At 41.1% G+C, this 25,303-nt stretch overlaps 2 protein-coding genes across 4 annotated transcripts; both read right to left on the bottom strand.

The window, feature by feature from the left end:
• Nucleotides 1–73: 73 nt before the first annotated feature.
• Nucleotides 74–8,494, bottom strand: endou2 (endonuclease, polyU-specific 2). Of its 3 annotated transcripts, none has more exons than XM_061803912.1 (8): nt 7,883–8,494; nt 7,378–7,789; nt 6,462–6,673; nt 6,075–6,183; nt 4,406–4,527; nt 4,188–4,300; nt 1,367–1,520; nt 74–428 (listed from the first exon to the last, which is right to left on the bottom strand). In XM_061803912.1, exons 3-8 carry the CDS (start codon nt 6,561–6,563, stop codon nt 174–176), a joined length of 855 nt encoding a protein of 284 aa, XP_061659896.1. In that variant the 5' UTR covers nt 6,564–6,673; nt 7,378–7,789; nt 7,883–8,494; the 3' UTR covers nt 74–173. The 3 variants fall into 3 exon arrangements, with proteins under 3 accessions (XP_061659896.1, XP_061659897.1, XP_061659898.1); XM_061803913.1 differs by having other exon boundaries at nt 6,462–6,606; XM_061803914.1 differs by having other exon boundaries at nt 6,462–6,590.
• A 133-nt stretch (nt 8,495–8,627) lies between these two features.
• On the bottom strand, nt 8,628–23,571 carry rnf14 (ring finger protein 14). The gene is made up of 10 exons (XM_061803911.1): nt 23,395–23,571; nt 21,165–21,254; nt 18,749–18,904; nt 18,060–18,190; nt 17,768–17,960; nt 15,457–15,815; nt 13,628–13,856; nt 11,478–11,650; nt 9,528–9,658; nt 8,628–9,434 (listed from the first exon to the last, which is right to left on the bottom strand). Exons 3-10 carry the CDS (start codon nt 18,894–18,896, stop codon nt 9,371–9,373), a joined length of 1,428 nt encoding a protein of 475 aa, XP_061659895.1. The 5' UTR covers nt 18,897–18,904; nt 21,165–21,254; nt 23,395–23,571; the 3' UTR covers nt 8,628–9,370.
• Nucleotides 23,572–25,303: the final 1,732 nt, after the last annotated feature.

Raw genomic sequence — 25,303 nt, 5'->3', positions numbered from 1 at the left:
CAATTAGGATTACAATACTAAAAAGCAACATATAAAATAGCTCAAATATGCACAGACAAGAAAAACAACCATATCAAATTTTGTAAGGTTTTATTGTATCTTCAAGTAAAACTAAAACGTCACCAACAGTACCTGTACATTTTTGGCATGTAAACTTAAGCTATCGCTGTAATTTAAGTGTTTTTCTGGTACTTCAGGAGCACGGGGTAAGTGGTGCCTATGTGTTTCTGGTTGTAATGGTGGCACACAATCTCCACATCATAGAAACTGAACTGGACTTTGACCCGCACATTGGGCGAGCTGAGGAAACACAGGGTGTAGAGGGCGAACTCGAACTCGGGACTGACACCGATGAAGATGCTGCCTTTGGGCTTGATGCCGTTCTTCCAGCTGAACTGCAGGGCCAAGATGTGTTTGTTCTCGTCCGGCTGGGACAAACACAGAAATCTCGGTGTCAAACAGGACTCAGAAAAATACAACCCCAATTGCTATACAGGGGAGGTAAAAATAAATGTGCTGCTTTCAGGGCACATGAAGACAAACAACGGTTGCACTCTCAATCACACCTACGAGCAATTTAGTGTCTCCATTTGAGGCATGATTTTGGGATGTGGGAGGAAACCGGAGTCCCCGGAGAGAACCCACACAGGAAAGGGTGGAACATGCAAACTCCATAAATGCAGACCGGGATTTGAAGCCCGCTCCTCAGAACTGTGAGGCCAGTGCTCTACAGCTGCACCACTGTGCCGCCAGTGAAAAATCAATTTCACACATATATTAAAAGTGATTTCATGCATTTGTTTTACTCAAATTTAATTATAATTAAAAATTCCATGAATTATTTTATTTGTAAAATAAACTTTTACATACACATTTAAAGTACTTTACAGTATTTTTTAAACCTCACCTATGCATGACCTGTCCCTTGTGTGCTTTAAAAATTACTTTTGACCCATGAGCACAAAAGTGCACACCCATGCACTACTCACTGGTATGATCTAATTTGTTACAGGATAGCACCAGCATGCCTGCAACCCGAATGAGGATAAACGGTCTGGAAAATGGATGGATGGATTGATACCATGTCACAATTGCGAGGTTCTTCAAAAACCCAAATTAACAAAGTCGCTATCTAAAACAGGAGCACCTATTGGAGTACTTCAAGTAAAGAAAAGCAAACACTTTGCACTATGCATGGCAGGCCACTGGTTAGTGAGTTTGCTTTGTTCTCTGGTTCAAAAGCTTTTGTCGGTGTCAAGTCTACAACAGTCACTTTGAAAAGTTTTCAAATGTTAGCATGTTCCGGCTAAATGTTCCACAAAGAGCTAAAATCGCCAGGTGGTGTAAACATTTCCAGACAGAGTACCTGCGGCGAGTTAGCGTTGATGCTGTAGCCTTTGTAATCGATGTGTCCCAGCTTTTCCTGCAGGTACAGCTGGATCCAATTGTGAAAGCCTATGACCGTCCGCCCTCCTCTGGTTTCACCAACAAACACGTGCTCAAAACCGGATGAATCCGGCCTGGAAGGAAGAAGAAGGTAAACCAGAAACTAAGGATGGGTGATCAAATACATTTTTCATCCATCCATTTTCTTTGCTGCTTATCCTCACGAGAGTCACGGGGAGTACTGGAGCCTATCCCATCTGTCAACAGGCAGGAGGGGGGGTACACCCTGAACTGGCCAATTGCAGGGCACATAGAGAAACAGCCACACTCTCAGTCACACCTAGGGGCAATTTAGAGTGTCCAATTAATGTTGCAATTTTTTGGGATGTGGGAGGAAACCGGAGTGCCCGGAGAAAACCCACCTAGGCACGGGGGAGAACATGCAAACTCCACACAGGCGGGGCCGGGATCGAACCCGGGTCCTCAGAACTGTGAGGCCAATGCTTTCCCAGCTGAGAAACCGTGCCACCCAAATACATTTTTGAAAATAATATTGGACAATTTTCCCAAATTAATTTTAAATTGCAGACAAAGGACTATTATGAACAAATGTAGTAAAACCAAGAGGACAGAACATTATGGACATTTATGGTGTTACTACATAATGCAAGATCATATATTTAAAAGTGTGCAATCAGACTCCACACTAATTCATCTCATTCGTGCTTCTGTTTTGGTTAGCAACAGTATAATAGTGTATCCATCTATTTTCAGTACCACTTGGTGTGCATTATAAGACGGTTTATTTATTTATTTTTTTTAAATGATCAGCAGTTGCAATGGAAGATGCGTGTCACAGTTTACCACCATTAGCCACCACTGGGCTCTTGCAGCATTTTCCCACCCTGCCAGTCAGCCACACCGACCTACCTCTGCTGATGACTCGGGATACAAGACGCTGAACCACTTTTCTGTGGATTGATCTTTTGTTGCCAACTCTGTCCACCCCTACACTCCCTGTCCCGTATTTTTCCAAGGAATCCCCTCAGCCTTGTAGCTCCGACCAAGGGTTTTACATTTGCACTTTTGTGCGTGTTTTGCTAGGACGACAATGAAGTGTGGCTTTCCCCCGTCCTGCTGTCTGCAGATTAAGGCACATTGTATGACTTGTCTCTAAACTCATTCCTAAGAATCTATCTATTTCTGGACTTTGAAGTTAACTGTGCTGGTACATAGTTATTTGGTGCTGGACAATTAGCAGTTGTATTAAAACTCAAGCATGTGGGTCCTACACAAGGTTGTGTCAACAATCTAATATCATAATGTAATAATTCTGATACATAAATTGCAATATCCATCCATTTTCAATGCTGCTTATCCTAGTTAGGGTCGTGGGACGCTGGAGCCTATCCCACCTGACTTTGGGCGAAAGGCGGACTACACCCTGAACTGGTCAGCAGCCAGTTGTAGGGTATATTTAGACGCTGTTACTGACTGAATTGACCCCAAGCTGCTTGCACCAAAGTCAGGTGAGTGTACCTCTACACCATTAGTGACTACACATTGCAATAAATAAAATAAATACATTTTAGGAAGGATGAAGATTAAACATGATTGTCTATTATTGTTGTGTATTGTGTGTACAATTACAATCTGAGAGGAGTTGCTACTTTTAGGAACAAAACATTTCAAAAGGTCTCAGTGGTTCTAAGCAAAAGAACAAAAACAATTTTTTAGAACAAACGACTGCAGTTATATAATTCTCAGTGAGGAAAAAAAATAACCATCAATTTGAGGCAAGCTTTTATTTGTTCCAAAGTGTGCAACTGTACGGTACAGTGATCCAAACCGACCTTCAAAATGGTCCTGCGCTATATTTGACCATCTATTTACTGAATGTCCTACTGTTTTCATGTTGAGAGGTGGCACAGTGGGCAGCTGTAAAGCATTGGGCTCACAGTTCTGAGGACACGGGTTCAGTCCTGGCCGCGCCTGTGTGGAGTTTGCATGTTCTTCCGTGCCTGTGTGGGATTTTCTCCGGGCACTCGTGTTTCCTCCCACATACCAAAAACATGCAACATTAATTGGACACTATAAATTGCCCCAACGTAAATTTGTGAGTGTGAATGTTGTCTGTCTCCGTGTGCCCTGCAATTGGCTGGCAATCAGTTCAGGGCGTACCCTGCCTCCTGCCCAATGACAGCTGGGATAGGCTCCAGCACTCCTGCAACTCTTGTGAGGATAAGAGGCTAAAAAAATGGATGGATGGATGGATGGATGGATGGGATGGATGGATGGATGGATCATGTTTAGATAGCCCACTAGTTGGATATTGATCAAAATGAGCATGGTGGACTTGTGGTTATCTCGTCTGCCTCACAGTTCTGAGTTTCGGGGGTTTGAATGTCTGACCCGGCCTACCTGCGTGGGGCGTGCATGTTCTCCGGATACTCTGGCTTCCGCCACATCCCACAAAAATACAGCACATGGTCGCTTTACTGAAGACTAAATTGTCCATACTCTAGGTAAGAATGTGAGTCCGAATGGTTGTTAGTGTACAACTTTGCCTGGCAACTAGTCCAATGTGTAACCAACCTCTCCCCCAAAGTGTTGAAAAAGGCTCCAGCACACCCGCCACTCATAGGAATAAGTGGTACAGAAAATCAATGGAATGATTTTCAAAGATCTTTTCACCGACACTTCTCGTTCCCATCGCTGTACAGCCTGCCCACAGCCATAGTTTTGCACAGTGGTGCAAGATTCCAACATTATATATGGACTCACTGGCAGGTTGCACCTACCTGCTGGATCCTCTCCTGGCGTAGAGTTCAAACCAGATTCTGTAGAGCTGCTCCTTGAACTGCGTCTCATCTTGTGGGGAGAGCTTCTTCTCCACCAGATATTTATGAGCTATCTGAAACAAAATAAAGGGAGACCATAATGTGGTGAGAGGTGTGTGGGGCGATGCAATAAACAAAAACCAAGATCATCTATCCCAATCTACAATGCCACAGTTTACCTTCATTGTGGGAGTCTTAACAATAGAGTCCAGAAATTTGTGGTTCTCCGCCACCTCCTCAGGGGTTACAATTTCTGGCTCCCCCGTGTCACTCACATAATTATCCAACAGGGAGATAAAGGCTGTAAATGCAAACAAACAAAAAAAATATATGTTTCAGCACACACGTGTGACAGAAGCTGACTTTATGAGAAACGGGATACACTCTGGACTGGGTCCCGTCCAATCGCAGTTATGCTACAAACCAAAAACGACCAATTGGCCACAGAGAGAAATGTCATTATTGAAGTCTGCAATTTCCATTTTCAGGGAAATTCTTAAAAAGCAGTTTAAAAAAGAAAAAAAAAACACTTCAAGGGCTTCCAGTGCAACTCGCAACAACATTTCAAACCTCTGAAGCCAAACTTCTTTGAGGGGCATAATTCGAAATTTTTAAACAGTTTTGTGAAAAACGTGTAACGATGGAACTAATTTGTTACATGCGATTGTTCTCAAAAAGAAGGACGTCACTAAAGATATCATCAGGTGACACAAATAATAACGTCAAAATATGCCACAAAACTATACATTCAATCACATGAGGCAAATTTTGTAAGTAGGCTTTTAGGGACACCCAACATTTAAAATTTTCAATGACTGGACAACGTGGACATGCGACTTGACATAAACACGGGACTGCTCTTTTCCTAGCAATAAATAACAGCAGAGGGCTGAAGAAAGGTATTATTTTTGCAATTTAACACTGAGTAAAACACATAAACCACAGGTCTGATCATGTGATCCGAGAAGGGGAGGGGCCATGGCGTTTGCGTCCAGTGGCTGGGCGCAGTGAACTCGGTGTAATTCGCCACTCTTCGTCATAAGAAGATTACCAGTACGTAGATGAAAAAGGCTTTGCTGTGAGGCGATGTGATTGTGGGCTTAAGGGTCATCACTGGTGCAACTTGTAATACAAGATGGGATGTGTTACACGTGGACATCCATTCATTTTCTATAGCGCTTGTCCTCATTAGGGTTTCAGGGAACTGGAGGCTGCTTAGAGCTGACTTCTAGTGAGAGACAGAGTATACCCTCGATTGGTCACCATAGTCAATCGCAGGGCCCATATAGAAAAACAAGCCTTCACGATTAGTTCACACCTATGGACGATTTAATGTTTTCTGTGAATCTAACCAGCATGTTTTGGGAAAAATATACAATTAAAAGCCTCAAACCCCTGTCTGCAGTTGAGTAACTAAATGGCCCTGACAACTTTTGGTGGAAATTCGGTTCACAATTTATTCCATATGCCACAAGATGGCGCTAAAGCAACTATTTTTTTAAATGTATTTTATTTTTCAAAATGAAACTCCTGTAACCACTTCAATACACTGTATACAGTAGTGATTTCTTAGCACGAAGATGCAAAAGAGTGGTGGCAGAGGACTACTTGAGTCTAAAAGAAGCTCTTAAATTCACTTTAATATTTCTCATCTGCGGCAAGATCCCTGAAGCAGGTACTACAAGACTACTTTCGTATAAAAGAAGCTCCTTCATTCACTTCAACATTTTACCTCTGCACCATAATGCCACAAGGTTGTGGTAAAGGGGTAAAGGAGACTAAATTAAACTCATGCAATCACTTCAACATAGTCTTTTGGCACCAAGCTGCCACAAGATGATCACTCACCTAAAAAGGTCTCCTTCTGGAAAATGTTCTCATCAACAAATTTAAACAGAGGATATCCCGCTCCATCATTGTCATCGTCTTTGATAGCCATGTTGTCTCCAGCTTTGCCCTTAAACAAGAAAAAAAGCACTGTAACAGTTTGACAATTTATAACTTATTTGTACGTATGAACCTTCAAATTACATTACAACAGCACATCCTGTGAGAAAAACAACGAAAGTGCCCTGCTACTTGCCAAATAGTGAGCCCACAAAACTGCCCTTTTATTAAAGTATGGCAACAGTTTGAACTTGCAAAATAGTGACAAAAATACATTTTGTGTCATTTGTGTTGATTACTAAACTCTTTAAGAGATTAGCAGTTATCGTGCACAAGTGTGTATTGCACCTGTAATGATATTCTGTAGTCCATTCCAGGTCGTAGTCTGTTGATGTCGTTGTCCCAAAGTTCTTGCACCATGGCCGATAGCTCGCTCTCACTCTCGATCATGATAATGCTGCTTGGGTCACTTCTTGACTTTGTGGCAAAGAAGCTGCAGATGGTGTTCTCAGATATTTGTGTTTATTATTCTTAAAAATGTGAAATGAGGAGCTGTATACCTGAATGAACGAGACAGGAAAGATCATGAACTTCATTAGGGGGAAAAAAAAGCCCTTGCTACTTAGATGGTAACATTGTTACAGATTTAATACTATTAAATATGATAATACATGCATATTTTACTTTTTGTGACAATTTCAAAAGGAAATGTGTGTGTATATATATATATATATATATATATATATATATATTCCTAAAGGCTGATTACAGAAATGTATAAAGATAAAAAATACAACAAGAATTTGTGGGACATTGTCATCATTCAAATACTATAATGTCCTGATGTTTTTGCAATTCTGTTTGAATTTCATTATTTTTGTGACATTTACAAATGAAATACATCATGAATAAAAATACATAAATTAAAAAAAAACTAGTGGGAGAGTACACATTTTGCTCATCGTAATGAACCTGAAAAAGGTCAGTTTGGAACACGCCTTTAATAGAGGGACACATCTGTAATTTAAGAAAGCTTTACTTTTGTCAGTACTCATAGTATAAATAAAGAAAGAATAAACCCTCAAACACAAGGATTTTCAATGTTTGAAAAACACGCTCAACATCAGGTTAATCCATTCATTCGATATGGGCATACTTGAATAATATGTGTCAACCATATGTTCCACATGCATGCTGTGGAAGTTTGGGAACTTCCTGGTGAACCTTTGAGCCCCAAGGCTGTGTCCCATGAGCCCACACTGACCTTTTTTTCCCCAACCCCCTCAGGAGCGCTATCCTGCTTCAGAGGCGATCACACTTGTTTGCAAACGTTCCTTTGTGGTCCTCGGGTGTTGCCGCTGCTGTTGATGGTTTCCTGTGTTTGTTAGAGAAGATATGTCTTTAGGTGCATAGTAGCGGTCAGTCAGTTAGTGTGTGTGTGCGCGTGTGTGGATGAGAGGGGCACAACAGGAGAGGGGGGCCATTTTAAAGGGTTATCCCCTGTCAGCAACTCTAGCCAAAGGGGTGACACAATGTTGTCGTCTCTTTTTACTCTCAGGCTCCAACATGTGCTTTTGTTTCTTTAGTACTTCATTGTTGCTCCCACACAGGTCACACAGCACCGCCACCTGGACTACAAGCCAAAATATGGGTCGTGCCGCTGGTTACAAGATGCCCTGTAGGACGGACAAATGTGCCACTATATCATTAGTTTGAAATCAGTACAGTCGAACCCAAACCCATCTATATGGTGAGCTGCTTATCCTCACAAGTGTCGCGGGAGTGCCGGAGCCAATCCCAGCTATCATCGGGCAGAAGGAAGGGTACACCCTGTACTGGTTGCCAGCCAATCACTGGGCACATGGAGACAAACAACAGTCGCACTCACAATCACACCTAAGGGCAATTCGAGTCTTCGATTTACGCATGTTTTTGGGATGTGGGAAGAAAGCAGAGGGCCCGGAGAAAACCCAAGCAGCCACAGAGAGAACATACAAACTCCACACAGACATATTTGAACCCCGGTCCTCAGAACTGTAAGGCCAACGCTCTACAGTTGCTCCACCAGGGCGCCCTTGTTCCAATCTAATAAATACAATTTTAAGTCCAACAGTTTACTGTATAAAAAAATTTTCTCAAAGGAAATAAGGAAAACTAAATTGGGTACCTGCTACAATTGTACAGGCATGTACTATTGACAGTTTTAGGTTAAAATAACTTAATATCACGGAATAAAACACAAATAAAATAAAAATAGCCTTTAAAGACATCTGAAAGAGAAGGCACAAGAGGGGAGATTGCTACAGTTCCCTTGGAAACTTTATATTGTTGGATTTTATAATATAATAAAATTTAGAATTGTGTACATAATACATTTCCTCCTTCTCATCACTTGTACTCCTCTGTGGGGGGGGATAGAAAATAGTACAATATAGTATGTATAGTTGTTTGAGCTGAAGACTCAAGTTTTCAAAGCTGTCATATGAATTCAAATGACTGATGCTGGATGCGCAATTTCAATGCCAAGACAGGTGACATTTATTTTGAAGTTGAACAAGGGCCCTTATGATGACAAGAAAGGTGATTAAAAGAATGAACAGTGTCTCTTTTGTTGGTATATAATTTGCAAAACAAACATTCTGTTCAAGTAAAAATGGTATACAAACATGTCTCCTTCACTCTAAGATCCCATTAAATGGATAAATGTCTTTGGCAACATACACCCTGAATTTTTTTTTGAGAATTTTAGTAGCCTCATACTCAGCTGCTTTATATAGCTATATGAAAACTGCTTTATCCCAATAAAGGAAACGTGCTATCTAAAGACATCTACTGTATTTTCCGCATTATAAGGCGCACCTAAACGCTTTTAATTTTCCCAAAAGCCGGCTGTGTGCCCCATAATCTGGTGTGCCTTATATATGGATCAATATTGAGCCTTTAGTGCAGCTCCATCTAATGGATGAATCACGTAACCCCAACCTTACTGTAGCGTCTATTATATGCGCCTTATACTGTGGTGCTCCTTTCTTTGAAAAAAGTTTTAATATAAGCCATGCATTGAAGGTGCGCCTGACAATGTGGTGTGCCTTATAGTGCGGAAAATACGGTAATTGGACGCGATAATACAGGGCACTTAATAAAGTGCCTGATGAGTGTATATCAGAAAAAAAGAACACATCACTGCAGTAGTCAGAAGATGAAACGAGACTTGTGTACAACAAAGTGCATTCAGGCGGGGAGCACTACAAAGAACGTCAGTCTTCTTCTTCATCACTCCATAAGGCATCTTCATCGTCCAGATCCACACCATGGAAGAGTCTTCAGCAGGGAGGGCGAGGGAGAGAAAAAGACGATTACCAGTGTGAAATGTAGAAATAATAAAATAAAAGTGAGGAGGAAGGAGTGACTCACTGTTTGTAGCAGGGTGAATGTGGGTTGTTAAAGTGACTGTACGGGTTAGCTTTGTTGAGCAGGCCCAAACAGAGCCAACAGAAGTAATGGCGGCACGAAGTGCATGTCATTTTGTTGCAGCCGTCCACTTTCTGCACACACATATTATTGGAACTATGTTCAAAACGCTCACTCAAATAGGACAGAAGAAATTTACTTTTTAATATTGTATTATTAACATTTGGGTATTCTTCCCTGCCCACCCATCAAGTGTCAAATTACACAACCAGGTAATTTTTTGTGAACTGCCACGATCAACTTGGGGAAGCTCTGCAGCCACTTTTAAGCAATGCCCGGACTCAGGTTGCCAGACCAAACTATCGTGAAAAATGCCCACAGACCTTCATAGGTGTGACATCCCTGCTAATATTGCACAAGGTAAGCGGGCCTGCAGGGTTACCAAAATACTACCAGGATTTACTGTTCAGCTAATACGACAAGCGGCGGGTAATTGTGTTTCATGATTTCATGCTTCACACCGCTGTACTAACAAAAAGAATCTTCAGTTAATCTGTGCTTATGAATGTTTTTTTTTTCTTTTGTGGAACCTATCCTCGGCTGCATGCGTCTTTTCTGTCCATTTCTGTAGTGCGACAAGTGACCAAGGGGCAACAAAGCCCTGGCGAATAGGAAATTGGTAATTGGTGCCAAGAAAGTTTGTCAATGTATGCCCTGCGACTGGCTGGTGACCAGTTCAGATTGTAGTCTGTCCGAAGTTAGCTGGGATAAGCGCCAGCATTCCCGCAACCCTTGTGAGAATAAGTGGTTGGGAAAATGGACTGATGTTTGTGCAATTGTGATGCTATTTTTTTTTAAATAAATATGATGACCTGTATTTATTTTTAAGGGTAATTTTGCAATACTCCGCGACACCCAATTCCTGGCAATATTCAGTCCCCATGCCGAGGGTTTACTGTAATGTGGCATTTTACGAGCATTTGCTTTTTAGGAGAGATGTATTTAGTTATACGATATTCCCCAGTGGTTACTTGGCAAAAGTGCCATTCATTTGCAGCCAATATACAGAGGGGTAAACCTGCACAGGAGTGAGTCTCAGATTCTCCAGTAACACTGCAAAAGTCTGTTTTTTTTTCATCAGAAATATTGTTATATCCATATAAAATTGGGACACTGTATATAGCTTGAGCACCTACGTCATAAAATCATGTGACATTGTAATATTAGCAGTCAAAAACATTGTTGCAAGTTAATTCCGTTGAGATGAAATTAAAATATGTCTTATAGCACAACACTCAGAGTTTTGTCCGATACCGTTAAACATTTAGAAGGTGATAATAAACAAAGGTACGTGGGAAAAATTAGAGACACTTGGCATAGAGGACCCACATTTAATGCTGAATTCAATATTTTCGCCAGTAGGAAATTGGGCTGTTAATTCGCTTCCGCTTGTCTTGGACAACTGGATATACACCTGTATTTGGTGAGTAAGTCGTAGAGATTTACACAGAAAACTTTGAAAGCATATAAAAGTCTGGACGCATACAAATACTTCGTTGCTGGATCTGTTCTCAATCAGGAATAAATCCCACATAGTGATGGACCCACTCAGATTTTTTTCAATACAAATGCCAATATTTAAATAAATGACCCCTGGTTTTACACAAAAGCAGCTCTGTTTGACGTGCACGAGTTCTGTAATCCTGGTTAGACCAAATGCCACTTTTTGGCAAGGTAACAAATACTGTACTAAGCATTTTTAAAACGAGTGTTCCAGGTAGACATTATGTGTCCTGACACTCTTTTGTGTTTTTTGACCAAATAATGTAAAAAAAAAAAAAACACCTTGGAACTATTTTTGAGAAAACAAAAAGCCAAGTACTCTAAGTCATCTTAAAGATCTGGAAGACGTGCCCTGTGTAGCAACATGTGAGCTTCAAGAGTAACCCCCACCTGTATGTTGGTGCCACAGTAAGGGCAGGATTTGCAGTTCTCATTGAGCCAGTCTCTGCTAAAGGACTCTTCCACAGCTTTCTGGATTACCCTTTTCCCAAAGCGCTGCTCCATAAACTTTTTGCCCTCAGTCGTAGCTGACAGGTATTCGTCTCGGAGGCTACGCAAATCCTCTGTGGAACACAACAAAAATCAATAAATACTCTACAAAAAAAATACATGAGAAAGAAAAACAACCAAAATCACAAGATTAGGTTTCAAATACAAAATGATTGAACTGACTTTCAGTGGACCTTCCTAAATTGAATAATTTGGAGTTCAACCTAAAATTTGTGGGAAAAATGTGCTAAGTGTGATGTCAGGAACCCTTGTGAGACTTCAGCTTAGTGAGCAGTGACTATAACCATTAGTTTTAACAAGCAGACGCTAGTGATTTATACTGCATTTGTAAATATACAACATAAATACACAATGGCGGTATGGTTGTCAACTTGTCGAGTATCTGGCTCACAGTTCTGAGGACTGGGGTTCAAACCGCGGCCTCAGCTTAGTGAATTTGCATGTTGTCCCCGTGGCTGCGTGGATATTCTCCGCGGGTACTACGGTTTTCTCCCACATCCCAAATACATGCATTGATAGGACACTCTAAATTGCGGTTGTGAGAGCAAATGTTTTTTTGTTTACTTGTATACACCTGCGAATGGGTGGCAACCAGTTCTGGGTTTACCCAGTCTCCAGTCCGAAGATGGCTTGCATAGGCCCCAGCACGCTTGTTACACTACTGGGGATAAGCGGCTCAGGTAATGGATGGATGGATAAATACACAACACTAATTTATCATTATCTACTACCTATAAAACTGCAACTAAAACTCCACAACATCTTCCCGTTTCTATTAAACGTCTGCCAGGCATCTACAAAAAGTGAGCATTTTTAGTTTAGTTTTATAATACAGTTAGGCGGCACAGTGAAGCATCTGGTTAGATCGCCGGCCTCACAGTTCTAAGGACCGGGGTTCAAATCCCGGCCCTGCCTGTGTAGAGTTTGCATGTTCTCACAGTGCCTGCGTGGGTTTTCTCTGGTTTCCTCCCACATCCCAAAAACATGCATTCATTGGAGACTCTAAATTGCCCCTAGGTGTGATTGTGAGTGCGACTGTTATCTGTCTCCATGTGCCCTCCGATTAGCTGGCAACCAGTTCAGGGTCTACCCCGACTCCTGCCCAAACTCAGCTGAGATAGGCTCCAGCGCTCCCGTGACCCTTGTGACGATACAGTTAGTAGCTCAGAAAATGGATGGATAGATAATACCGTTAACTTTGATTTACACTCCTAACAGTATATTCAAATCTTTGTTTAAAACCGTCCTTAAAATTTGCCAATATTTTTTGATGGTGATGCTATTTTCCAAGGAAAAATATTGACAGGGAACTAAGTGTGTTCAACTTTAGTTTGGACTTTACAGGTCCATCTCATATTAAGAAAGCTCATTTTAGTCGATCAAAGTAGATGAAATTTACATCTATTTTCTACACTATTTATCCTCACTAGAGTCATACTGCAGTATACTGCAGCCTACCCTAGCTAACTGCAGTCAGGAAGTGGGGTACACCAAGAACTGCATGGAGTTTGCATGATTTGGGAGGAAACGAGGCTAACCAGAGAAAACTCACGCAGAAAATGTAAACTCCACAGCGTCAAGGCCAGATTTGAACGGAGGTCCTCAGAGCTGGATGGAGTTTGCATGTTCTCCTTGTGCCTATGTGTATTTTGGCCCACATCCCAAAAACTCATGTGGTAGGTTGATTGGAGACTCTAAATTACCCTTAGGAGTGTATATAAGCGCAAATGGTTGGTTTTTACTGTATGTGCCTTGCTGGCAACCAGTTCAGGGTGTACCCCACCTCCTGGCCCAAGTTAGCTGGGTTAGGCTCCAGCATTTCCACGACCATTGTGAGGATAAGCGACTCAGACAACAGATGGTTGAATCTGTACAAAGCAGTGAGTATTGAATTAAATGAACTCTACTACATTCAGATTCACGGAGATGCATCTGTATTTCCAAGTTGGTAAACAACTACACACATGATTCCCACTAAAGTTTTTACATTCTGATGTAGTCAGATAAAAGGTGCGTATCAATCAAATTACCAGCGGGAATTTTACAGTGGGAGACTCCGTGGAAGCCCATCTTGCACAGAGTGCAAAAAGCATATTGGCATACTGAGCAGATGCCCATAGTGGTCTCGGGCTCCACCATGACTGCCGTGCCGCAGGAGTGGCGGGGGCAGTACACAATGTCGGCCATAAGGTCCAGACTGGACTGGAGCAGTAGGCGGTCGTAGCGAGCGAAGAGTTCCTCATCCACAAGCTGCTTGACCTAGTGAGTTTACAATGTACAGTGAAGAAAATAAGTATTTGAACACCCTGCTATATTGCAAGTTCTCCCACTTAGAAATCATGGAGGGGTCTGAAATTTTCATCGTAGGTGCATGTCCACTGTGAGAGAGATAATCTAAAAAGAAAAATCTAGAAATCACAATGTATGATTTTTCTACGATTTATTTGTGTGATACAGCTGCAAATAAGTATTTGAACACCTGTCTATCAGCTAGGATTCTGACCCCCAAAGACAAGTTAGTCCACCTCCACTCCATGTATTATACTGAATCAGATGCATTTGTGTGAGGTCGTTAGCTGTATAAAGTACAGTTCTTGTCATTAAGGTTTCTTCAAAAAACATCTAACGAGCTCCGATAACTTTCCACTTTTAATTGTGGGACGAACATTTGTGTAACTCCAGTCTGTATGCAAAAGCGATAGAGTGAATGGCGCGTCAGTAGAGTGAACCCATTCAACATGGACGCGTGCCTCGGATGTAGTCACGTGGTCGAAAACAGTCTATAGCATCCACCCCACACAATCAGTAGGACTCAAACTTGTAACATGGCCAAGACTAAAGAGCTGTCCAAAGACACAAGAGACAAAATTGGTCAATGACCTGAAATAGCTGGGACCACTGTTTCCAAGGTTGTTGGTAATACACAAAGACGTGATGGTTTGAAATCATGCATGGCATGGAAGGTTCCCCTGCTTAAACCAGCATGTCAACGCCCATCTTAAGTTTGCCAATGACCATTTGGATGATAAAGAGGAGTCATGGGAGAAGGTTTTGTGGTCAGATGAGACCAAAATGAAACTTTTTGGTCATAATTCCACTAACTGTGTTTGGTAGAAGACAAATGATGAGTTCCATCCCAAGAACACCATCCCTACTGTGAAGCATGGGGGTGGTAGCATCATGCTTTGGGGGTGTTTTTCGGCACAAGGGACAGGACAACTGCACTGTATTAAGGAGAGGATAACCGCGTTCACAACATGACAATGACCCGAAGCACACAGCCAGGAAAACCAAGGAGTGGCTCCGTAAGACGCATATCAAGGTTGTGGTGTGGCCTAGCCAGTCTCCAGACCTAAACCCAATAGAAAATCTTTGGAGGGAGCTGAAACTCCGTGTTTCTCAGCGACAGCCCAGAAACCTGTCTAATCTAGAGAAGATCTGTGTGGAGGAGTGGGCCAAAATCCCTCCTGCAGTGTGTGCAGACCTGGTGAACAACGACAGGAAAAGTTTGACCTCTGTTATTGCAAACAAAGGCTACCGTTCCAAATATTAATACTGGTTTTCTCAGGGGTTCAAATACTTATTTGCAGCTGTATCCCACAAATAAATTGTTAAAAAATTATACATTTATATTTTACATTTTTTATTATACATTTGATTTCTGCATTTTTCTTTTTAGATTCCGTCTCTCACAGTGGACATGCACCTACAATGAAAATTTCAGACCCCTCCATGATTTTTAAGTGGGAGAACTTGCAATATAGTAGGGTATTCAAATACTTATTTTCTTCACTGTACAAACTAGAGTGGGAAACATTATTAACTGTCTGTACATAGAGAATATATAGCAGTGTGGTACCTGCATAGGTGTGGCTAAAGCGGAGCAATTGGGCTCAGGGCAATTAAGGCACTGCACGTTGCCATCCCGTATTTGGATCTGGAAGTATTCTGTCATGCAGGCTTTGCAGTACACGTGCTGGCACTCTTTAAAGCAGAGACAGTCGGCGCCGCGCTTCTCTGAGAAGCAGATGTTGCAGGAGAACGGCGTGATGTCAAACACCCTCTGGCGCTGCGCCTCATCAAAGTCCAGCAGATGAGGCAAGAGGTCGAGACGTATGTCCAATGACACAATGGCCCGTGGGTCCAGCGGTGGAATCCCTGATGAAGGCTGTTGGTCACATGTTTTCTTTGAGCAAGTCCTCCCATGCTGTGTCACATCTGAAAAATAGTACATGAATGAATAAATATCCATCCATCCATCCATTCATTTTCTTAGCCGCTTATCCTCACAAGGGTCACGGGAGTGCTGGAGTCTATCCCAGCTGTCAACAGGCAGGAGGCAGGGTATACTCTGAAGTGGTTGCCAGCCAATCGCAGGGCACATAGAGACAAACAGCCACAGTCGCAATCACAACTAAGGAGAATTTAGAGTGTCCAATTAATGTTGCCTGTTTTTGTGATGTGGGAGGAAACTGGAGTGCCCAAAGAAAACCCACGCAGGCACAGGGGTACCGAGCAAACTACACACAGGGAGGGCTCGGATTGAATCCAGGTCCTCAGAACTATGGCCAACGCTTTCCAGCTGCTCCACCGTGCTGCCCTGAACATAATACAGTATATTGTATTGTTTACTTGGATATTGCCTGGGGTATTTACTATGTGAGGAGAGAACCTGGATTATTAGGAGGTGAAGACCTTTATTTGATATAAAATAAAAAAACAATTCATATTTGAACCAAATTTAGTTTTTTCCATTTTCTCAAGACGTGGTTTATAATACATGCTTTTCATATGTAAATAATTCACTTGACTTTGTTTTGTCCTCTATGTACAGATTACAGTCAAATTCACTGTCGTAGGAGGCTGTTTAGCGAATTATTAGACAGCTGGCATGAGGATTTAAGAATGCTCGTCAGGTAAGGTCCCTTGTCAGATGTCACTTGTGCTTTTGTTGCATTTGAGAATTGCATATTTTGTAAGTGACTGTGCTACCGGTCTCATTTTTATCCATCCATCCATTTTCTGAACTGCTGATCCCTACTTGGGTCGCGCGTGTGCTGGCGAGTGATTGGAGGATGATACCTCAGAGTGTATTAACACATTACACAAACTGTATTGGCAATGTATTGACACTGTGTTGGGTAACCAATAGTGTCCAAAGTAATTGCAGGTAAGCAAAAAAATGCAACTTAACATGGAAAAGCTTACATGCTGCAAGCCCAACATTAGCCTGTGAAATGAAATTTAATCGCTTGTCCTATACTTAAAATATGATCCCGTCATTGTATAATTTCATTTACTCAATTTGCTGCCTCGGTTGTTTCTGAGAAGAGTTTCAAATTTGGTGAAAAACTTGTATAAATGTTGAACTGAGTTGGTATGTAAAATATATCAAATGTATAAAATAAAATTAGCTTAAAATTTTTACATTTATGTATGGAATTTTGTTAACTGAAGTGTTCAATTATTACAAATAAAAGACTTAAAATGTATGCATTTTTATTGAGGATCAAAAGTTTTGAAGTGTCTTTGCTCCAAAGCCATTTCTCCTCTGACACACCAGTTCCGTTGTCATTAGGGGGTTCAGAGGACCGGGGTTCAAACGCCGGCCCCGCCTGTGTGGAGCTTGCATGTTCTCCCCATGCCTACGTGGGTTTCCTCCGGTTTTCTCCCACATGCCAAAAACATGTTTGGTAGGTTGACTCAAGACTCTAAATTTCCCATAAGTTTGAGTGTGAGTACGAGTGGTTGTTTGTTCATTTGTGCTCTGTGATCGGCTGGTGACCAATTCAGGGTATACCCCTCTTCTTGCCCAAAGATTGCTGGGATAGGCTCTCGTATGCCGACGACACTAGTGAGGACAAGTGGTACAGAAAATGGGTTGATGGATATCATATTAAGGATATTGCATTAAGGCCTCCAGAAGGGACTGTCTTGCCCTGTGAAATCTGCTTCGCAACAAGCGACATGATAACAAATGACGTGAAGGAGAAAATATTAAAAAGTTAAGAAAAAAAAAAATCAAAAACACATGCTCCCAAATTCTGCTTTTTTGGGGGGTATGTTTTATGATTTAATTTAGCACATCTGTGGAACTCGAATTGAAGTGAAAAAAAGCTAAATTTGTGAGTTGTGTAATTTCATTGTCTGCTTATTAATTACAATCATACCTGTGGCCGTATGGTCGGCTTTCCTGCTGCATTCCTCGCTCGCCTTACGTTCATGCCTGCTGACTAGGAGAGGAGACTGGATGTCCAGAAAGTCCAGCACCTCCTCACTGAGGAACTGAATCCATGTAAAGAGGACCACGCATCCTTGGTTCTCCTCCCATAATTCATCCAGGCGTCGGCACAGAGAGCTCATCTGACAAGGATGAGCAGTAGCAGAAGGAATAAGTTACGAGTCTCGAGTGATAAATGGACGGATACCATTTCTCAAGTACATGAACTGTACAAATCGTACCTGTCTTCTGGTCATCCATTTTGAGCTAACGGTGAATACTGGCGAATTTGTGGATGGATAGTCTTCAGGAAGCTCAAAGTTGAGAACCAAAGGAGGCAAGAAGCTGATTTTGTATTCGGTTTGTTTCTCCCCTGAAAATAACTCACGGTTAGAGGAGCCCTAAAAACATTAGAGACACTGAGAACTAGAGTGGGAAAACTTTGGTAATTTTTAAGTGAAATGCATTGATGGAGAACATGGATATCTTTCAGATGACTACTCATCCAAATCAAGTTTCCAAATTTGACATCGGGGCAGTCAAATATTGCACCACTGGTGGGATGTGGTGCCCCTTCTGATGGTATATAAAATAATTATTGATATTGCGGCAACCCTGCAGTTGTGTTGAGCAGATTCTACATAAATTCTGTAATTTACAGTTCTCTGGGACATCGCGTAAGGAACTGACTGTGATTTGTGATTGGATTGGGTAGACATGTCAATGCTAGTTTAAGTGAATGCTTTATGGCTCATCTTTTGTGAAATATTGATAGATTTGACGGATATTTGGCTCTTAGAACAGTACTGCACCAAAGTTTTAGTGCCAGCCACAAAACTTTAAATACTGTAGCTAAATTACTAAATACATTGGCGTTAGTTCACTCTCGTTGTGTGGGGCTCATTTGGTTTACACTTTGCTCACGAAGTACCTTTGACAACAACTTTGAAATCTGGTGGAAGCTTCACGCAGAGCTGGATCTCGCCCCCCTGGGCAGAGTCCGCTCGATGGAACTCCTCCTCATAGATACTTGCTAAGGCAAGCAGCTCGTCCTCCTGGTCTGCCTTGTCCTGAGACATTTACATTCCTGATAAAACAATATAGAATTAATGAATCAATCAATTTTGTGAATTCAATTGAATTCTTTGTAAAAAAAAAAATGATTTCTGTAGCACGCACGCACAAATTCGGAAGGTTTCCATGTGCAGCAGTAGCTGTGTTTACAGCTTCAAAATCTCATTTACATATTGACAGGAGGCAGGATATCCAAGAAGGACATCATGAACGATAGTAGACTGCTTTTCTTATAATTTGGCACATAAGAAAAAGGAGATTACAGCCAGTAGATGGAAGGCAGTATGATGAAAAAGGTAATGCTCTTTTTGGTCTTTCTATGCAGGAGTGTGCTTGTGATCTGTATCAATATTTCACAATGGAACTTAAGCAGTTTGATTCTGTTCTTCACCAATCTAACTCCAAACCCTTGGACCCCAAAATAACGGCATACTTTACTTTCGTCATTAACCAACAGTCCAGTCCTTCTCTTGGCCTTGTTGAGACACTTCCTACACTGGATAAGACTCAGAAGCCACTTGAGCCGCTGAACACGACAGTTGTGGCCCATCTCCCAGATAAATCTGAATATAGTGTTTTTTGACTCTGTGACTCCCACCTCAGTCCACTCTGGATTGCTGATAGATTCTTAAATCTTTTCTGTTCGATAACTCGTTGGAGCTCAACGGTCATTGTTTTTGCTGGTGAATCTTCTGCTGCCACATTTTGTCCTTACACTACACTTTCCATTGATATGCTTGGACACAGCACTCTGTGAACAGCCATCTTCCTTATCTTTGAACCTTTGTGCCTTATTCATCCAATAGAGGGTATCAATGAAGGTCTTCTGTCCCATTGTCAAGTGTTTTGTCTTCTCTATACTGAAGCCAACTGAGACGATGGACCTTTCCAACTGGCGATCTTCAGCTCCGCCCCACTTAGCTACAGTTGCCATCTCCCACAATCTTCCAAAATGGCGACTGAACAGAACAGGTTTGAAGTGGATTCTCTTTCACGTATTCCTGGTAACATTGCGGTATGTTTTTTGTCCAAGAGGGTTCCACAGAGAGGTTTCAACTATTTCACGCAAGGATATGTACACGGAATGAAGAATTTGGACGGAGCAGGACGCAATGTCAGTGTTACAGCGAAACGTTGGCGACCTCACAAACTTCATATTGCATTCCAACAGGATAAAATAGTGGAATTGTACTGTGCATATAAAGCAGGGTGAGTACTTTTTAGTTGGAAAGATTATGAGTAATATCATTGTAGTCTTTATAAGTGAGTTCATTCATTGGACTTGGCACCCAGTGCTCTGTCTTAAAAGTACGATGTGATACAAATAGGCAAATAGACATTTCGCTTGCATGACATCGCCCATTTACGCATCCCTAAGTCCCGACTCTTCAGCATAAAACATTACACAGTCCATTCACCAGGTCAGTGATACACTAACAAAGTGAAAGTTGTTCTCCTGTAATGTATAAAGCACTGATAATAATTCAATCAAACTCAGAGAAGTTACTTCTCCCTCACTTAGCTTCAAACATACAGCACTATGTTTGCTGATATTGTCCACACTTAGTTGTACATGGGCTCTTCGGCGAGCCTTAATCCATCACAGACACTTTGTCAACTGGGTTTTAGGCTTTGGAGAATGAATCAACCAGGCCCCTTGTAACCTAGCCTGATATCTTTCATCAGAATTGCACGTTCCCTAAGCGCATCTGTGGACCATTTTGTTTGTAACATTAACTTTTCAAAGTGCACGCGGCTGCTTGAGGGACATGACGGCAAAAGGGGCGTGTCAAGCCAGGGGTTAAGACAACGTGGCTATCTGTACGAGTGATAGACAGGTCGAAAAGGTCAACTGAACCAAATTTAAGTAATTCAATGACACCTGGGGTGCTTTGAGTTTGGAAGATGATTAACGTTTGACTTACAGTTTAAAACATTTAAGGGCTGGAAAATGTGGGGTGATTCCTTCACAGTATTTAGTCTCTTAAAATTCCTGATTTCATCTTGTTTTTTGATCTGGAAATCCAAATTATGTAAAAATAAACAAACAATTGAAATTGTTTCTATTGAGAGCCCTTAATCTAAAATCTATGGAAGATACATTTTTTGAATGACATTTTGGAAATAAACTTCAATGATGTGTGTGTGTGTGTGTATATATATATTTTTATTTTTTAAAAAAAAAAGGTCTGTAACTAAAACCAAGTTGAATGACTGGAGACATGGACATAAAAGTGGCCACTAGCGAGTAAAGGAGAAAAAACTCACTCTACCTTCATTAGCCACCAGACAGGACAGATTGTTGTGGTTACTGCCGGAGGCCGACACCCTGGGAGCAGTGGAAGATCCTCGCTGACTGGTGCCTGGGGGACAGATAACACTGTTCTGGACGTTGGTGGATGAGAATGACAAAAGCAGGACCTTTTTCCCCACAAATACACATTCTGATGCAATTTGTCCCCGTTTTGGGATAAGGAAGTCTTTGCAGAATGGATGGGTCACTGTTTCCCGTTTGATCTTATTGGAGGCTAATCGTAAAAGTGTGATGGTGTGACCCCAGTGCAGGATGCCATCGGACAGTATATTGAGATCGTGCATGTGATATCCCCATTTTCACGCCGCCACATTACCGGTCAAAAACAGAAGCTCAGGAGGAGAATATTTACAATGCCAGAGACCTGTTGTGCTGTTGGTTGTCACAACAGACGAGACAAATATTCAAAGAGATCATTCTATGGAATACCACCTGAAAAGGTCGATGGATTTTGGCAATTAAACGTGATGGATGGTGCCCAACCAAATAAATACACATGCTTGTGTAGCGATAATTTCATTTCAGGTAGGAATAATTTTTCTCAATCTCAAATTACCAAGAAGTATTTATAATACCAATTTGACTCGTTTGAGAACAATGCGTATTTAAACAAAGGAAATAAAACGTCTGTCGCAGAGAGGCAGCGATACGCTTCCGTGTACGGAGGAGCCGACTCCCTGTTGTCTTTTTTTCCCCAATCAGAGTTAATGAATGTGAGTTTGTGTAAAACCAGGGGTCTTTTATTTAAATATTGGTATTTGTATTGAAAAAAATCTGAGTCGCTCTATCACTATGTGGGATTTATTCCTGATTGAGAACAGATCCAGCAACGAAGTATTTGTATGCGTCCAGACTTTTATACGCTTTCAAACGTTTCTGTGTAAATCTCGACGACTTATTCACCAGATACATGTGTATATCCAGTTGTCCGAGACAAGCGGAAGCGGGTTAACGGTCCAATTTCTTATCGGCGAAAACATTGACTTCGGCATTAAATATGGGTGCTCTATGCCAAGTGTCTCTCATTTTTCCACATACCTTCGTTTATCATCACCTTCTAAGTGTTTAACAGTATCGGACAAAATTCTGGGCGTCATGTTATAAGACATATTTCTGTTTCTTCTCAATGGACTTAGCATTGAACAATGCTTTGTTTGACTGGCAATATGGCCAGTCACGTGATTTCAGAGACGTCGGTGCACGAGCTCTATAGAGGACTGACTCAGTTGTACTTAATGGTTCCATCGACCGCCCCCCCTCCTCCCACTGCCCCCATTTTAAAACAGACTTGTACATTTGCCTTTTCTGTGGTTCGTATTTGTCTTTTTATATGGTTGATCATATTCACTGTAGAATTAAAAATAAGTTTAAGTGTGTGGTGGTCACCCTTGCAGTTATGAACCTAAAGGTGATTATTTGGTGTTTAAATAAGTATAAGTATACCCTTGTTTTGGATTAAACAGTTTGACCTACTATGCTTCTATCAATGTTGGTCATGAAATAGATACTTTGAGAGATTTTTAGAGGTGGTATTTTGTGTAAAAAGATTGAGAACCAATGATACTGATTGCATTTTAAGTTGAAACTTCTTCTTTTCCTTTCGGCTTGTCCCGTTAGGGGTCGCCACAGCGTGTCATCTTTTTCCATCTCGTGCATCTTCCTCTCTGACACCAACTGTCCTCATGTCTTCCCTCACAACAAACTTATGCAGAAATATTGCAATGTTATTTCATTTCAGTGACAGATTTTGTAATACTTGACTAACAAAAGCCACGCAGTGAATGGATAGTCACAACAAGAACACAACCAACACCGAAGCAATAAATCCGACACTACAGGATTATATATTTTTTTTCGTGAATACTGTACACATTTGTTTAAAAGTCCTCAATGGCAAGCTACGTCATTTTCTCACGTAAACTTTGCATAGCTTACATGGAACACAATTTAAGGAAAAGGTGTTAATTTCACCCGAAGAATTAACATCGAGGCTTAATGTTCGTAAATGTTATTTTTGACAAGTTATTTGACAACACTCGAGCTGTCTAGCTAGCGTTATTCTGAGGTAGCTGAGATGAACACGAGCTAAAACCTCGGCAACCACTACCCACTGTCGACATTGTCCATTCTTCTGTGTGTACGAGACATCGAAAAGTACACTTGAAGGAGTCAAGAAACATGTTTCTTACCTTGAAAGTACCAAACGCTATAGGCGTGTGCACGGTACAGGTAGCATACTTCGTAAGGCCAGCAGCCACACCGATTGTTTATTCTATGCATTACGGTAATGCGCAACCAAAACGTTGCGCTGGCAACTTTTCAAATTAAAGATTACGATTTAAAATAATTGTGTAAACTCTCTCTGTCATCACGCAACCAGTTCATTTCTGGTAGAAATTATAAAATAACACTGCACCCAGGTTGGAGTTTAGGGTAGTTTCTCCCAAAATGGACTAGTTTTGTGATACCTAGTAAATAAATTTTAATATTTCATTTTAAAATGGCGAGAAATGGACAACGTGTAGTATAATAAATTTTTTTTGTGAAAATTTCTCTTCCAGCCAGGACGGTGAGATGAGCCTTCCTGAGTGCAACTCCTACCCTGGGATAAGTATACTACCTCCCAAAGTGGATTGATTGCGCGATAACCGATCGATTTATATAATGGGAAATGTAAATAAAGCATTGATGTAACTTTGTTTATGTGGAGGCTTATTTTTTTCAATTTTTTCAATTGCCCCCCCCCCCGGGTGTTACCGTAATGCATTGTATTTCGTGGTGGCCACTGCTCTTTAAAAAAAAAACTGAACTCGCCATCCGCCATCTTGATACTCCCAAAACAACCATGCCGACCTGTGCAGCGATAATCGCCAGAGTCGTGGCTCTGAGATAACATTCCACAGGTAAATTAGAAAGATTAACTTTGACACTGTTGAAGTTGTTTGTAAAGGTTTTTTTTTTTCTGATTATCTTAATTCACTTTAACAAAGTTTTGTTTACAGTTGTTGTTGTTCACTGTTAACTCTCTGCTTCACCTTTGTAGGCCGACGTTTTTTTGGGGGCGAAAAAGTGATGTAAATATTTTCCCAAATTTCATCAGTAGATAAACAAGAAAACACATTTTCTGTGAAATTTCTGAATTTCGTAATACAGAACTCTGTAAATTGAATTTCATTTTCAAATACGAGGAAACAAGTTCAAATTTTCTGTCTGAAATAGGACGTCGCAGAGATAAATGAAAAATGTGTTAAGCATGTATTTTCCCGTTGCGAGTCCTTATTTCCAAAAATGTACCTAACTTGATTGACTTAAAATGTAATGTTTTTAATGACAAAGCTTTTTGCTATGTTATGATGCTAGTGCTTCACAGTGTATTTTGGGAAAAGTTAACGTGTCACAGAAATCAGGCCCTAGGTGATATGCAAGGTTTCTTGGTAGTCACGGTATTATGTCTTTACTTTGCACTTAGCCTTTTTGGCATACCAAGTCGAATTAAAAATCCTTCATGTTATCAGAACTGAAAAAAATGTCACGTTCACACGAACAGTTTGAATTCTACATGCCAAACTGAGAAAAACCCCGCCATAAGCCAACCTGTAAACATTATTCTTAACATTTTTTTGGGAGTACAAAGATGGCGGCCAACTGGCTTCAACCAATCTACATACCGCTCATGTGTATGCCCTATCTAGTCTTTTTTTTTTTTTTTTTTTTTTTGGAGATCAGTGGTTGCGTCGGCTGGCTTGGGACCCGGTCTAGATTTAAAGTCGCAGGCCCACGAGCCCATTGCAGGGAACTCGCGTGGATTAGAAAATAATACTGTACAAGTGAATTGAATCAATTGAATTCAGTTTGGTCTACCTTAATGATATTATTTAGCTCTGTCAATACAAGTTCTGAAGCTTAAAAGTGATCTGAGATGACTCTTATTTTCCCAGTTGCCAAGAATGACTTCCATGTTAGAGGTGCTCCTCTTATAAATTAGAATACGGTAGACAGGTTAATTTATTAAAATGCATTAGATGCACAGAATACTTCTAAGATGCCCATCTTTTACTAAGTTTTAAGTTGGATTACTTACATCATTCTTTGTACAGT

The sequence above is a fragment of the Syngnathoides biaculeatus genome, chromosome 18 (genome assembly GCF_019802595.1).
Source record: "Syngnathoides biaculeatus isolate LvHL_M chromosome 18, ASM1980259v1, whole genome shotgun sequence".
Lineage (NCBI taxonomy): Eukaryota > Metazoa > Chordata > Actinopteri > Syngnathiformes > Syngnathidae > Syngnathoides > Syngnathoides biaculeatus.
Note: the sequence above shows the minus strand (reverse complement) of the source record. Positions and strands in the feature narration are given on the sequence as shown.

Excerpts from the sequence above, each read along its gene's own strand:
- endou2 (XM_061803912.1), bottom strand. The coding sequence starts at position 6,563 with ATGATCGAGAGTGAGAGCGAGCTATCGGCCATGGTGCAAGAACTTTGG. Across the intron at positions 4,528-6,074 it reads CCAGAAGGAGACCTTTTTAG|CCTTTATCTCCCTGTTGGAT; the intron begins GTGAGTGATCAT and ends TTGCATTTACAG. Across the intron at positions 4,301-4,405 it reads TTAAGACTCCCACAATGAAG|ATAGCTCATAAATATCTGGT; the intron begins GTAAACTGTGGC and ends ATTTTGTTTCAG.
- rnf14 (XM_061803911.1), bottom strand. The coding sequence starts at position 18,896 with ATGTCTCAGGACAAGGCAGACCAGGAGGACGAGCTGCTTGCCTTAGCA. Across the intron at positions 17,961-18,059 it reads AATGGATGACCAGAAGACAG|ATGAGCTCTCTGTGCCGACG; the intron begins GTACGATTTGTA and ends CATCCTTGTCAG. Across the intron at positions 11,651-13,627 it reads CCACTGTAAAATTCCCGCTG|AGGATTTGCGTAGCCTCCGA; the intron begins GTAATTTGATTG and ends TGTGTTCCACAG.